This window comes from Ceratotherium simum, chromosome 27, assembly GCF_057802395.1.
Source record: "Ceratotherium simum simum isolate JZ-2026a chromosome 27, ASM5780239v1, whole genome shotgun sequence".
NCBI classification, from domain to species: Eukaryota; Metazoa; Chordata; class Mammalia; order Perissodactyla; family Rhinocerotidae; genus Ceratotherium; species Ceratotherium simum.
This window is the reverse complement of record NC_141926.1, coordinates 13,868,413-13,883,828: the sequence shown is the minus strand read 5'-3', so window position 1 is coordinate 13,883,828 and position 15,416 is coordinate 13,868,413. Positions and strand designations below refer to the sequence as shown.

The 15,416-nt window shown below is 49.0% G+C and overlaps 1 protein-coding gene across 2 annotated transcripts in view; it reads left to right on the top strand.

Moving 5' to 3' along the window:
* The first annotated feature begins 371 nt into the window (after positions 1–371).
* HUNK (hormonally up-regulated Neu-associated kinase) overlaps positions 372–15,416 on the top strand; it is a 102,635-nt gene continuing 87,590 nt past the window's right edge. Inside the window, exon 1 of one of the 2 annotated variants that reach the window (XM_014786919.2) lies at positions 372–1,609. In XM_014786919.2, the coding sequence (XP_014642405.2) occupies positions 1,349–1,609 (261 nt within the window). In that variant the 5' untranslated portion in view covers positions 372–1,348. The remainder of the gene's footprint in view (positions 1,610–15,416) is intronic. The other variant, XM_087418151.1, reaches the window with a different exon arrangement.

Genomic DNA, 15,416 nt, shown 5'->3' with positions numbered 1-15,416 from the left:
GCTTCTGCCTCACGAGATTCCTGATTTTGGGTTTGAGAAGACGTTGGGGATCCTGGAGAAGATCAGAGTCGGCAGGACAGCTCCTCTTGTTTATGAGGGATGAGCACGGGGCGCGCACAGAACAAAAGCCTCCAGGAGCAGGGAGCACTGGTCCACCTCATCCAGCAATCACCAGCATCATTTCAATGGGAAGCAAAGAAGGTGTAAACATTCAGGCAGAGGCAGCAAACGCCCTGGTTCCTACGTTGCTGCTGCTACTATTATTGTTGCGGCTGCTCCTCCTCCAACACAGCAATCCGGTCTGCGTGCGAGCCCGGGCAGACGCCCCACCACCTCCCCATCTTTCCTTCCACCCCTCCATCTATCCGTCCATCCAGGGTCTAGAGGGCCCTACGGTGGGTCAGACCCTGGGCTGGACACCGGGCACCTAACCCACGATCCAGGGTTCAGGAGCGCCTCCCTTCCTCCTGCCCCGGGTGGGTGCGGCTGGTGAGCGATTTCACCGCCGAAAGGTCCAGAAAGCCCAAGCCCGGAATCCAGGCGAGAGGCTCAGCTGGAGGCGGCCCGACTTGGGCGGCCCGGGAGCGCGCGTCTCCGAGGCCGCGCGGGGTCCCCCTGTCTGGCGCTCAGGTGGCTCCGCCGCCTACTCCGCCGCTCCCCTCCCCGGACCCTCCCCTCTCCAGCGAGGGTCGAGTTTGGCTGTTGCGCGCGGGGAAGGAGGGGCTACGAGGGATTTGAAAGTGCACAGGCTGCGGAGTGGAGCTCGCATCTGTTCCCGCCGCCCGCGACCGGATTAAATTTCTGCAAATTCAAACTGAATGGGGCTTTCTTCTGCTGCCTTCCAGAGGGCGCCTGCAGCCCGCCGCGCGCTGCTCTCGGGCGGGAGCGGCCGCCGGGCGCACAGCTAGGAGCGAGCGAGCCGGACCCGAGCCCGGGCGGGCCAGCCGGCGGCGGCGAGGGCGGAGGCTGCGGAGGCGCCCGGGCTCCGGCACCCAGGCACCGGGCCGCGCCCCCGCCGCCCCTCTCCGGCCAGCGCGGCTCCCTGCACACCCGAGCGGGGCGACTGTCATCAGCCGGCCTGACGGGACCCGGGGCGGAGTCCCGGTGTCCTGAAAGGGGCCCAGGCGACCCTCTGAAGAAGAACTTCTTGGGGGCCGGTCCCCGGCATCCCGTCGCCTGGGCGGCCGCTATTGTCTGCGCGCGGCGCTTGGCGGCGGCCCGGGGCGCGGGAGGCGCGCGGGCCGGGCGGGGCCGGGCCCAGGGCGGCAGCGGGAGGAGCCGGGGGCGCCGGGGAGCCGGAGGAGGAGCCGCGAGCGCGGGAGCCGGGCCGGAGCGGCGGGCGAGCGCGATGCCGGCGGCGGCGGGGGACGGGCTCCTGGGCGAGCCGGTGGCGCCCGGGGGCGGCGGCGGCGCCGAGGACGCGGCCAGGCCGGCGGCGGCCTGCGAGGGAAGTTTCCTGCCGGCCTGGGTGAGCGGCGTGCCCCGCGAGCGGCTCCGAGACTTCCAGCACCACAAGCGCGTGGGCAACTACCTCATCGGCAGCAGGAAGCTGGGCGAGGGCTCCTTCGCCAAGGTGCGCGAGGGGCTGCACGTGCTGACCGGAGAGAAGGTGAGCCGCCGGGCGCCGGCCCCCGGGCTGGGGTCGGGAGATCCGGGCGGGAAGGGTTAGCGGGGACCCTCCGGAGAGCACTGCACTGGGAGTCCGGCTGCATCGTCCTGGCCGGGAGCCCCCCCCCACCCCGCTCCGCCTGCCTTTCCTTTCGGGTTGAAAGAGGAGTCGAGCCCAGCGCGCGCCCAGGCCCTCGCAGCCGGGTTCTCGGCCTTTCCCGAGGGGCGGTCTGGGGTCAGTTTCCCCGGGGGGCGGCTAGTTTACCCGCGAAGCCGCCCGCAGCCTGTATGCTTTTGGAAGGGCGCCGCCTGGCGGACACCAGCGCGGGGTGGGGTGGGGGGCTTTGCTCTCGCAGAGGGTGGGGGCCGCAGATGAGTGGAGAGGCAGGAACCCGCGCTGGAGTGCGTGGGCCCTTAAGGGTGCGAGAGCGTATTAGCCAGCCCTTGGGGGAGCTTAGAGTCTGACCCCACTCCTGGGCTCTGGGGAGGAGGTGGAGGAAGGCTGAGACCCCAGGAACTTTCGTCTCCACCTGTGGACTGGGGTAGCTAGGAAAGGTTTTCATGCCCGAGGAGGGTTTTTTCATCCTCCCCCCTTTCCCCCTTCCCTCCATCCCCCCCTCCATGTCCTGGGTGGAAGCTGCAGTAATCACCCTGCTGTGGCAGGTACCCCCCCGACTTCAGAGGTTGGGAGATGCCTTCTTAATTTTTGTAGAGGAGGGGAAAGGAAAGGAAGACCCCCAGAGACCTGGAGGGGCACCCTCTCCAGCCTTGTGAGAAGTTAGATGATCGTGAAGTTTTGCCAGGGGAGGCCCAGGAAGATCTAAGTTGTAACTTAGATCTGTGAGAAGAAATGGGTCACCCCAGGCGGTCGGGCTGTGGAGCCTGGAGCTACTTCAGACTGGGGCCGCCCCAGGCTCACGGTCATCTCAGACACAAGGCCCCCCCCCCGCCCCCCCCCACCCCGGCTGGGGGTAGCTCAGCACAGGCGGGGTGGTAGCCCCTTTTTATGGCCCACTGACCAAGGGAGCACCATCAATATGAGAGGGACAGGGCTTCCTGCCTCGCCTGCCACCCACTGAGCTGGGGTCCTCCGCCCAGCGTGGGAGTTCCCGGGAATGCTCTGCTGGGGGCCCTCTGATTACAGGGCAGTTTGCCCTGCCCGCCCATCCTCAGCCTCACCTAGCTTTAGTCTCTCTCCTCGGTCCCCACTGTGTCCTGGAGCCCCGTGCATTTGAGTGCAGGTCTCCACCCCTCTGTCATTTGTCCTGTATTCCTACAGCCGCTCTGGGTGGGGTGCCCCTTTGTTTTGGGTAAGTGGAGGTAGAGTGAGTAGTTTTAAAAGTGTCTCTTGCTTGAACATTTTCATGCAAAAAGGGAGTGTTCGGGATGAACTCACTGAATTGAGTAACTCTTCAGAGAAGAAGGAAAAAACCCTCCAATCTCGTTCTAGTCCAGAGGGAGCACGGCACACTTGACTCCTCGGTTCGCAGAGGGCTGTCCCACTTACGCGTCGGGTCTGGGCGCTAATTACGGCGCGCTCGCTCCCGTGTGCCTGTGTCAGTTCCCCTTGGCACGTATGGCATAACTTGATTTTCATTCGAAATATGTAGGATCCAATCTGGTTGTGTGTGTTCCGTCTTGAGAGTCAGCAAAAAGGGACGAGGCTTTATGCTGACAGCATGATGGCCAACATTAGGAGCACATTCGTCTCCCTGGCCCTGACGCTCGCCGGCGTCTGGCTTCCCTCCACGTTCCCGTGCCGGGTTGTGACTCTGCCCGTCGCCGGTGCGTTTTTGCCCCGTAACATAAGGCTGTTAGCCTTGGCTGACTGCCGCAGGACGCACTCAGAGCTCAGTCCCTAGCCGGGTGCCTGCGTTCTGGAGCTCTGTGCTGGGCCCACAGGGCTTACTGGAATGAGGGAGTTCCTGCCCAAATGAGGTCCAGATGAGGAGCCCCCTGCACCCCTAGATGCTCACACCCCTTTCCCTCCCATCTTATCTTTCTTCAGTGATAACTCGCAGTTCATCTTAGCAATGGGAGCAACTATTAATTGCATGTAAAATTATTGCGCTGGATTAATTGATCGGCACTAGTTAAGGACGGTCGTTCTCGGGGTGGAAGAGGAGGTCCGGAGATTTTTCTGGTGTGCTCTTCTCCAGCTAGTGACCGGTGACTGTCAGCATCGTGAGAAATCTGGATCTTAGTTCACCTGATTGCCAGCTTTGAAGCAACAATGGGTGTCGTTCATAGCTTTTATCTCCCAAAGCCAGTACCTTTAATGCTTAACTAATAGTTTTGGGTTTTGGCAGATGTAGGGATTAAAATGTGTGTGTGTGTTTGTGTATGCATGATGACTCTGCCTGGGAACAATTGCTGAGTTCGTAAGTCCCCATCCCATTCAAGTTCTGGAAATTGTCTTACTAAGGCCAAAACAAAGGTCAGGTCAACCTCCCGCTGTTTGCAGCATTGTGGTCTCTTTGAAAGGTGAGCTGTTAAGAGGATTTTCCCCTGGAGAGGGGTTACTCATGTGAGCCGAGCAAGGGAGACCTTGAGGTGACAGAGCAAAAGGGAAATGAATTGTCCCCCATAGTGGGGGATGTGAGTGGCCCCGGGGAGGCCTCCCAGCCAAATACTTCCCCCTTTTGGGGGGTGCGTACTTTTTAGTAAAGCACTTCACTTTTCTCATTTCTTTTATTTTTTAAAGGACACAGACCATAGCAGGAGGGGAATTAAGTCATGAATACTGTAGCAAGAAAGAGATGTATGCCCCCACATCACCCCCTGCCTGGAAGGATCTGGGGCAGCTTGTGGTCGGCAGTCGGTTCATGAAAAAGTTGAAAGGGGGTTGGAGAAAGGGGAGAAGAGGGGTAACACATTTGGCCTGCTTCACTGTTGCAGTTGCAAACTACGCACTTTGTTTTGGGTGATTTATGCCAAGATCCAGAGTATTGCTGGTTAAGGACACTTGGGGTGTGTGTGTGTGTGTGTGTGTGTGTGTGTTGTGTTTTGACTTGGTGCATCTTTCCAAAAAGATTTGGGCGAAATCCTCCATGGCTTGTCGGGAATCACTGTCTGAGTCCAGATGACAAAAGGAGCCACTTTTTCTTGTCTTTCGTTTCAGGCTTCAATCCTATCTTATCAAGAAGCTTCTCTTCCCACCACTGCCAGCAGGACGGTGTTTTGCCTGCCTTTCCTCTGAAGCTGTTTGTTTGAAAGTCATTTGAATCTAGATGGCCCTTTTACTGCTTGAAAAGACAGAATGGCTTTGGGCAAGACCTAATTTTGTCCTCCCTTAGCTGGGAGTGGATGCAATCTCTGTTAATGTGGCTTTAAAAATAACTTGTTCACTTGGTCCTGTGAAATTCTTAATTGGTACGTTCTCAGTTGGGCAGAGTGTCTAACTAAAGGTGAGTTGATGATTGGACAAGGAAAAATAATCACAGAATCAGATTTGGAAAAGTATCATGCTCTGTGGCTTTGAGACAAAGCAGAGTGGCTGAGCAGGAGTATCGAGTAATGACTTTGAAAGACCTGGAGAGGTTGCGCTTGCTGCCCCTGGTACCTATGAAGTGCAGAGTCTTTGGCACGTAATAGGTTTTTATTATATTTTTTAAAAAATTGATAAAATATAGTTGGGAAGGCATAGAGAGAAAACAGGTATATCTCAGGAATAGAGCTGGTTTCATAGGCAGACAATCTGCAAAAGGGAAAAGAGTTGATGCCTCAATTCCCTTCTTTTGTGATTAAGTCTCCCTAAGATACAGAGTTGGGTGCATGAAATGATTGGTTAACATGTTTAAATATCTTGTTCTAACCCTTGGTTAAAAAGAAAAAAAACCCTGATAATTGCTTTCGTTGGAGCTATTTTTGGGCTAAAAATCAGAGTTGCCTGCTTAGTAAGTTGCCGGTAATTAGACTTTGAGCACGACAGTGCCAGATACGTGGAGTAAAGGAGTTACTAAAAATACCATTTACTATGTTTTTTGGAGCAGGAAATATGACTAATTTTAGAGGTGGTCTTTTGGCAGATCTGTTTTTAGCAAGGATTGCTGAAACAAACAGGTGCTAAATCCTGTATTTTTTTTTAAGTGCTAAGAAATTTGGGGGTAATAGCTCTGAGGAGCAAGAGATGCTCAGAGAACTGGAAATTCCCATTAATCCTCAGCAGGGATTTCTTGGCGAGAAGGAGGCGTCTGGCAGAAGCACCTGCTAAGTGTATTGTGTGTGACAAGGCAGCACCTGTAATTTCTGAGATTGCACGCTGCAGTTGTGGGCACGATCTTTTTGAACTTCCTTCGCAGCCTCGTCTTTTTGAAGCACTTGTGAGTGATGGAAATTGGCACCTAGGGCTGGGTTCTTAGGGTTCACTGATTCGAAGGTCCCACAGACTTCAAAGGGTGCGTTGAGTCGGCACAGCAGTGCTGAACGGTGCCCACGAAGAGGATACAACCCTAAATTTTCTCTGCAGGTGGTGAGTCACCAGCACAGGCTGGGTTCAATGAGAGCGTGCCGCACGCCGTGGCTGTTTCAGTGCAGCGTGGCAGACGTTCACCCTGGTGATGATCTTTCCAGGAGGTGTAGGGAGTGGCGGCTGTGTCTCCCCGAAGCAATGGGCAGGCTGGGTGTCCTCCGTGGGAAAGTAGTTTGGGCACAAAGTATCATTGACCTTGGGCTCTACACCCCCTCTCGATTATTCATGGTAACTGAGTGACCTGCTCTCTTGGCTAATTGAAACCCATAGATAACGCCAACCTTATTTTAGCAAACTGGTGAAACCTCTTCCTCGGCTCACCCTGGGCTCTGGCCACTTCCAAGTGCTGACCTGAATTGCATTTCACGCTCTCTGATGCTGGCTGGTAAGATGACCAGCAGGAAAGAGGGGAACCATGGGCCCTGAATAGTACCCGAGTAGGCCGATACCTTTACAACTTGAGAGAGCCCTTGCTTCCCCTTATCATAAATATCAGCTCAGTGGTATAGTGTTTTGTGGTTTATTCAGGGTCTTCCATGCATTTTCTCATTAGATGCTCACAACGACCCTGGCCAGGTAAGAACCAAATACTCACCTGCATTGACTAAGTGGAGGAATGCCTTGAGTACATTTGCCCTCTGACCTTCTCTTCTCCATTGTTAGGGCAAATAACCACAAATAGGGTGGCTTACATCAACAGCAATTTATTCTCTCATAGCTCTGAAGGCCAGAAGTCAAGCTCTTAGCAGGGCCATGCTCCCTCTGAAGGCTCTAGGGGGGAATCCTTCCTGCCTCTTCCAGCTTCTGGTGGTTGTCGGCAATCCTTGGTGTTCCCTGGCTTATAGCTGCAGCACTCTGGTCTCTGCCTCATCTACACATGGCCGTCATCCCTCTGTGTGTCGCCTCTGGCTCCAAATCTACCTCTCCTTTTGAAGACACCGGTCATTGGATTTAGGGTCGACCCTAATCCAGTAGGACCTCATCTTAACTTGATTACATCTGCAAAGACCCCGTTTCCAGTAAGGTGACGTTCACAGGTACCAGGGGTTAGGACTTGAACGTATCTTTTGGTGGGACACAGTTCACCCCACAACACCTTCCTAGACTGTTAGGATTGTGTTGAAGGTGATTTCCTGGGAAGCAGGCATAGAGCAGGAGGCGAATGTGGTCTTAGGGAGTATACTCTGGACCAAAACCTTTGAGGGGAGGGAAGGGAAGGGAAGGGCAGGGGAGAGGAGGGGTGGAGCAGAGCAGCATGGGGCAGAGGGAGAAGTTGGGTTCTAGTGCAGTCTCAACCAATGCATTGCCCATGCCATGGTGGGCTCTGAGCTGAGATGGCCCTTCAGAGGTGTCCAAATTGAGGCGAGGGGACTGGGCTTTTCTACCTCTGCGTGGACCTGTCCTTGGATGGGGCTGCCCTGGGAAGGGGACATGGCTTTGGACTCTTGCTGAGTACAGTTCCTGGGGCGAGCTCACAGCTGAGAGCCAGCAGCAGCAGCAGAGCGGGGAGGAAGTTCTTCAGTCCTGAAGTGGAATCTGGACACTGGGGCGCAGTGTCCACTGCTTACTGGGAGAGATAGTGCCAGCGCCCAGGGGGTCTTAACCCGAGTCCAGGCCAGTTCTGTAAAGAAAGTGGGCAGCTTTCCTGCCTCACCTTACTGACCCAGTCGTGGTCCCTCCCAGCCTGAGATGAGGGAGCAGCCAGTGGAGTCTCCATTCCGAACACTCTTAGCATGCTGGGAAATATTCTGGTCTCACGTTTCTCTTCAGTTAGAATTCTCGGGGCTCTCTGTTGTGTTTGTGGGTACTTTTAAGGTACTTTTATGTGTTCTGTATATTTTATGTGTTCTCTGTGTTTTCTCTTGAGAACTTTGTGTTAGCATAGTTTGGCTAACTTGTCGACCCTTGTGCCTAATTCAAAGACAGTGGTGCTTTCCTGGGAGACACCTTCCCTCCCCCCTCACTCCTGAGTTGTGGGAAAAGTTGCTGAAGGACTTGTGGGAAATTGCATTATTGTCAATAGAGCAACGATTCGGGACCTTCAGGTGGACAAGAAGATGGCTCGGGTCAGAGCTATCGCACTCTCTCTCTTTTTTTTTGCTGAGGAAGATTCACTCTGAGCTAACATCTGTTGGCAATCTTCCTTTTTTTGCTTGAGGAAGATTAGCCCTGAGCTAACATCTGTGCCAGTCTTCCTCTATTTTGTATGTAGGTGCCACCACAGCATGGTGTAGGTCCAGGCCCAGGAACCGAACCCGCGCACCCAGGCCGCCAAAGTGGAGCACACTGAATTTAACCACTACGCCATGGGGCCAGCCCCTCAGAGCCATCTCTTAACATCCTCTTCCCACCTCCACCTTGTTGGCTCTGCCCTACCTAGCTATGTGATTTCTAGTTACTGTGCTCTTTTTGGTCTTTAATCATTTTTGTGTGTGTTAAGATTCATTTGGTTAAGTTTTGGAACAGGTAATGTAGACACTTGGCCTAAAATTCAAAGATTTCAAGAGGGTCCATAGCAAGAGATAATTCTGCCTCTCACCTGTGTGTCTCAGCAACTGCTTCCTCTCTGGCGACCTCTGCTTCTGGTTTTCTGTGTATCTTCCAGAGCGACTCTATATGCGTACGAGTGTACATACATCTGATGCTCTATAGGCACACATTTGTAAATGTATAGGTATAGGAAGGTATATTTTTACACTGTACATGCTGTTCAGTATCTTGCTTTTTTTACTTAGCAATATGTCTTGAACATCCTTCCCCAAAACTACTACAGAATCGCCCCATTCTTTTTAATTACTGCATAGTATTCATTGTATGGAGGTACCATATTTACTTAATCATTCCTTGTTGGTTAAGTCAATGGACATTACCTAAGGAATGAAGGACAATTAAAGAATGGACGTTTAGGTTGCATACAATTTTTTGTTATTCCCAAACTACGCTGCAGTAGATATCTGTGCCCAGTTGTCATTTTGTAAGTGTTTCAAGTATATATGAGGGATAAATTCATAGTCTTAGGTGAAAGAGCATGATTGTTTTAACTGTTGATAAATATTGCCAGATTGCCTTCAAATTGGTTGTCCCAGTTTATACTCACATCAGCCTGGTGTGTGGGTATCTTTCCACGTCTTTGTCAATACAAGGTAGTCTCAAACTTTTTGATCTTTGATTAAACATGGTGTCTTGTTTTATTTATAGTTTATTACAAGTGAGTTGAGCATATTTTCTTGTGTCCAACAACAATTTGCATTTCATTTCTGTTAATTTCTCATGTCCATTCCCCATTTTTCTCTTGGGTTTTTGGTCTTTTTCTTATTGATTTGTAGGCACTTTTTATATATTAAGGACATTAGTCCTCTTTCAGTGGTGTGTTTTGCAACCTCCTTCATCTTCCTTTGCTCCCTGTTTATTCTTTGTCTTTGTTTCGTGGTGGTTCTTGCCATTGCAGTGGTTATTTCCTTGGATTCTACTAAACTATAATTATAATTATATTCCTGGAGAAAATGTCCATGACTTTCATCAGATTCTAAAAGGAGTTATTTACTCCCAAAATGTTAAGAGCCACTGCTTCATTGCCCACCCCTCTGCTGTCTGAATGGAGGTGTGTGCATTATTGGGATGAGGATTTGGGTCACCTTGGTTTGTTAGCACCTGTGCTAATTGGGCAAAAGTTGCAGAGTGCACTCAGGCTCGGCAGGCTGGTTCTACAACCATGACCTTGGGCTAGGCATGCCGGATTTCTGTTCCTCTGCCCCTGCCGTGTCAGGAGGGTCACAGGGGAGGGGCATGATGGAGTGGAGACAGATCTTTGGAGAACCTTGACTCTTTGCTGGGGTAACTCTGGATCCATGTTCCATCATGTCTTCATGGGAAAGGCAATAGATACAATTTATGGAGGGTGGCTGAGAAGAAAGAGAAAGGGGAATATCAAGGGAAATAAGATTTTAAGGAGCAATAGCTGCCACTTAACTTGGACATAAAGTGTGCTGTCAAGTGTAAGCTCATGTGTAAAACTATGCCTTGGGACCCTCTGGGATATTTCATCTACCCAAGAAGCCCTCGGGGATGTGCTGGTGGAGCGAACAACTGGGCCCTGCTGTTGGGAGTCATCGCGGTCAGCATGGCCTCACTCTGATGACCCTCTCTAAAATGCTCCTGCCCTGTCACCCTCTGTCCCCTTACCCTGCTTTGTCTTTCCTCAAAGCACCCTTCACCACTCGTATTAGTTTACTGGGGCTGCCGTCACAAAGAAACACAAACTGAGTGGCTTAAACAGCAGAGTTTTACTGTCATGCAGTTCTGGAGGCCAGAGTCCAAAATCACGGTGTCGGCAGGTTGGTTCTTTCCGAGGGCTGTTACGGAAGGGCCTGTTCCAGGCCTGTCTCCTTGGCTTGTAGATGGCCATCTTCTCCCTGCGTCTCCTCACATCGTCTTCCCTCTGTGTGTCTGTCTCCGTATCTGCATCTCTCCTTTTTTTGAGGATACCAGGACTTATTGGATTCGGGCCCGCCCTACCGGCCTCACTTTAACTTGATAACTTCTGGAAAGGCCATATCCCCAAATACACTCACGTTCTGAGGTTCCGCGGGTTAGGACTTGCTATAGTCTGAATGTTTATGTCACCTCAAAGTTCATATGTTGAAACCTCATCCCCAGTGTGATGGTATTTGGAGGTGGGGGCTTTGGGAGGTGATTAGGCAGGAGCGCAGAGCCCTCATGAATGGGATTAGTGGTCTCATAAAAGAGACCCCAGAAGCCTCCCTTGATTCTTCCGCCATGTGAGGACACAGCAAGAGGATGGCGTCTATGAACCAGGAAGAGAACTCTCACCAGACACCAAATGTGCTGGCGCCTTGATCTTGGACTTCCAGCCTCCAGAACTGTGAGAAATAAATTTCTGCTGTTTACAAGCTGCCCAGTCTATGGTATTTTGTTACAGCAGCCCAAAGGGACTTAAACATAATAAATTTGGGGGGACACAATTCAACTCATAACATCATGTGACCCCATGTGTTGATGTGTTTTTTTTGCTGGGGAAGATTCGCCCTGAGCTAACATCTGTTTCCAATCTTTCTCTTTTTGTATGTGAGCTGCCACCAGAGCATGGCCACTGACAGATGAGTGGTGTAGGGCTGCGCCCAGGAACCAAACTCAGGCCGCTGAAGTGGAGTGCGCCGAACTTAACCACTAGCCCATTAGGGCTGGCCCTGATGTGTTTATTTTTCATCTCCCCACTAGACTGTAAGCCTCTTGAAGAAGGGACCACTGCTCTATTCCTGATGCCTAGAATAGTACCTGGTACAGGGAATGTGTTCAGTAAATATTTTTTGAATGGGTCAAAGAATACTCTGATCTTCCCAGGACGTGAGGACAGCCTTCTGGATGACAGTGTCCAAGTTGGCAGGGATTGGTTCTGAAAACACTGTCTCTCTTCCTCCTTGCAACTCCTGGGCACGCCTGTGTGAGTGATGAGTAGAGTGAACAGGTTGTCCAGCTGGCACTCTTTGGGAAAAATCCCAACCCCGGAACAGCTGTGCCTTCTGCACTGATTTGTTAGGAAAGGCACCTAGGTATCAGTGACAGGTGACCAGCCAGAAGCAGTCAAATATTTTGCAATGTCTTGGAACTGTTAATGGACCCTCAGCTCTTTCCTGAGAAAATATACCAACACTGCAGCAGATGGGCAAAGTTGCTATTTGCAAACATACATTTTTTTGGATGTTTCCCATGGAGATGTATGGAGGTTTGGATCTATCTCCTAGACTATAATTTTTTTTATAAGTGTATCAGTCTGCTAAGGCAGATTGCTGCCAAAATATTTAGCAGTCCTGCTTGCTTCTCTTGTCCGTTCTCTGAGCCATTTGATTTATTCTCATCTCCCTCTTTGCATTACTTCTGTCTATTTACCCCATGCTTGAGTTCTTGTCTTGCACCCTGCCCCATGGCTTTTTGGTGAGATGTCTGGCCATCGTTCTGCTTCTGTTCAGACACTTTTGTTCCATGAAGCGCCTCTCTCGGTCACTGCCTGCTGTTTGCCAGAGCTCTGTGCAGGACACACAAGAGGGTAGACAGCAGTGATGGGCGCCCACTGAGCGCAGAGCATGGCTCTGAGGGAGGGAGGCAGCAGAACCTATAGCAGCTGCCCTCAAGGAGTTGGCTCTCTCTGTTTAGTGTTGATAGGATGAAATTCAGACTCCCTTTGTCTACCTGGAGCAGAACAGGGATCTCATGACCTCCGGCATTACCAAAAACCTACAGGAAGATGCTTGCTCTTTGCTTTGACCACGAGGATGTAATACGGATAAAGATAATAATAATTACCATTTATGGATCTCATACCATCTGCTATTCCTAGATAATTGCCGCGTAACATAATTTATTCCTTGCAGTGCCTTTTGTGGTAGGTACTGTTGCCTCGATTTTGCGGATTAGGGTGACCAGCTGTCCCCTGTGCCCAGGACTCTGTTGAGTTTAGCACTGAAAGTCCTGCATTTTGGGAAACTCCTCAGATAATGGCAAAACCAGATTCACCCAAGAAAACATTTCATCAGAGTGTTTGGAATCCCACTGAAGGTTTTCAAATAAAAATATTAATGAGCAGCTAATCAGGTCATGAGTCGGTGCTGAGTAAACTGAAGCCCAGAACCCTGGGCGTCACTGGCATCCTTCTTGTGGATGATGACCTCCATGTATGGTCCTGGATGGTGAAGGGTGCTTTGCTCCAATATGCTAGGTTCGTGGTGCACTCAGAGTCTCAAAGTGTGGTCAGCGGTACTGGTGCGCCATCTTTTATGAGTTCACTATGAGATGAAGAGCTTGAGCTGTGTGTGTGTGTGTGTATACCATACACACATAAATGTATATATGAATATATATGTATATACATATACACAAATGTATTTATGTGTATACGTACTATTAAATATAAATCATATAGTACTATGCTAAATATAAATATGAACATATAACTTTTCGGTAGCAGACTTCCTCCAGGAAGGAAGCAGTGGAGACTGGAAGCCCCTTTGAATAACTCTGCTTAGCTTTCGGTCTTAGTTTTAGTCCCTTCCTTTTCACTGGAGGGAGAAAAATCTCTGGGGGAGAGAGAGGATTTTGAATCACATGGTGAAGCTGCAAGTGCGTGTCTTATGCAGCACACTGAACGGTCCCTGAGGGTCTCCGTGTTAGACGACCCTCCTACAAGAACCAACACAGATTACTTATTGAAAACCAAACAGAACACCTGGTGCCTTTGCTTTGCTTATTGTGTAGACTTTCTGGAGTTAGACTGGGGAAAAGCCCCGGTTGGGCTGAGAGGGGACATCAGAGGCAAATGGAATGAGGAAGTGCCCAGATGGAGATGAGGCTTCAGGGCACGTTGGCTGTGGAGTCCAGGATTAGAATATTCTCACATAGTGTCTGAGCCCTCCCTTGGTGAAACCAAATGGATCAAGATAAGTGTTATCACTTCTGTAATCTGGTTTTTAGTTGGAATGACTGCTGCTCTGATGTGGAAGTCTGGCTTTCTAAGTGCGTTCTTTATCCCAGGTTAAAAATTGAATTAGAGAAACTGGTCTGTGACTCAGTTCTCAGTTGAACATTGACATGTAGTAATAATAGTAAAAAAAACTTCTTTTGAAAACACTTCTCCGGGTTTGTGAAGTGTCATTCTCACAGGGTGACGTGTTATTCTATTAAAAACTAACGTTCGTGAGCAGTAGTTGCGATTTCAAGCCCAATTTGACATAATGAAACTTGAATTTCCCTCTGGAGGAAGTGCACTACGTGGCTATTGTCCTCCCACTTAATTCCTTGCTCTGAGATGCTTTTTTCTAGGTCAAGAATGAGCTTTTTATCATAGAGCGCCATTAAATTAAAGCACCTGAGAGTGTGTAGAGTAATTCATAGTTTCTCTCCAATAATCAGACTTAGAATAATGTCTTCCAGATTTTAGAGGGGCATATTTATTCAAAAATAGATACAAATCCTCTAATATAAATCAATGTTTTTCCTGTGATCAATTATAAATATTTTTTAAATAATTTTTTAAAGTATTTTTGACCAAGTATTTTAAAATTCTTTAAACCACTCCAGTCTCAGATACATTCTAGAATATTTGAGGTTATTAATCAATCAAAATAAATCCTGGGCTAATATTTGTTAATTGTCATATATTTTTTCTTGCATAGCCATTTACATATAGTCTTTTTGTTATTATCTCTGCCATTTGCTACCACATTTTACTTATTACATTTCATTATCTACTCCCCTTCTGTTTTAGATACTTTAAAAAAATTATCCTTTTTTTTCTTATTAATTAAACATGACTTTTTAGTCTTGGTTCCTTGTGGAAAATAAACAGAAACACAAAGAAGAAAATATAAAAATCACCTGTAATAACAAAATCTGGCAATGATCACTGTGAATATATGATCCTTGGGCTGGGTACATGTGATACAGATGTATATATACATATACATACAATCTATGTATACGTAGAGTTGATTTTTTCCCCTTTGAAGCCATATGTTACAAAATTGAGATTAGCATGTTCACATTATAACCTCACTTTTTTTTCCATCATACTATATAGAGAACACTTTCCTATGTTGTTAAATATTCTTTTAAAAGTTGATTTTTGGTGATAAATAGCGTTCGGTTATTTGGAGTTACCGTAATTTTAAAAACTAGTTCCCTACTGTTGGCCATTGAGGTTATTTCAAGATTTTCCCTACATAAATAATACTGCTATTACTATCCTTGTATGAACATCGCTGAGCCATTCCTTAGGGTAAATGCTTAGAAGGCAATTGATATATTGCCAAATTGCAATTTAGAAAGATTATGCCAAATGACACAAGAATGTATGGAAGTGACTTTTTAAAAGTTAGTTTTGAGGGGCCGGCCCGGTGGTGTAGCGGTTAAGTTAGCGTGCTCCACGTTGGTGGCCCGGAGTTTGCAAGTTCAGATCCCAAGTGCGGACCGACGCACCACTTATCAAGCCATGCTGTGGCAGCGTCCTGTATAAAGTTGAGGAAGATGGGCACGAATGTTAGCCCAGGGCCAATATTCCTCAGCAAAAAAGGAGGATTGACAATGGATGTTAGCTCAGGGCTAATCTTCCTCACAAAAAAAAAAAAAAGTTCATTTTGATAATTAGTAAGGTTAATCATAATTTTTGTATTTGATTGGCAATTTGTATTTCTCCTTTTATTAGCTTTGTTAATGACTTTTCCCCATTTTTCTTATGTTTGTCTTATTGATTTGTACAGACTATTTACATATTAAGGATATTAGCTTTTTATCTTTGTTATGTTGCAAGTATTTTCTCCCAGTTGAT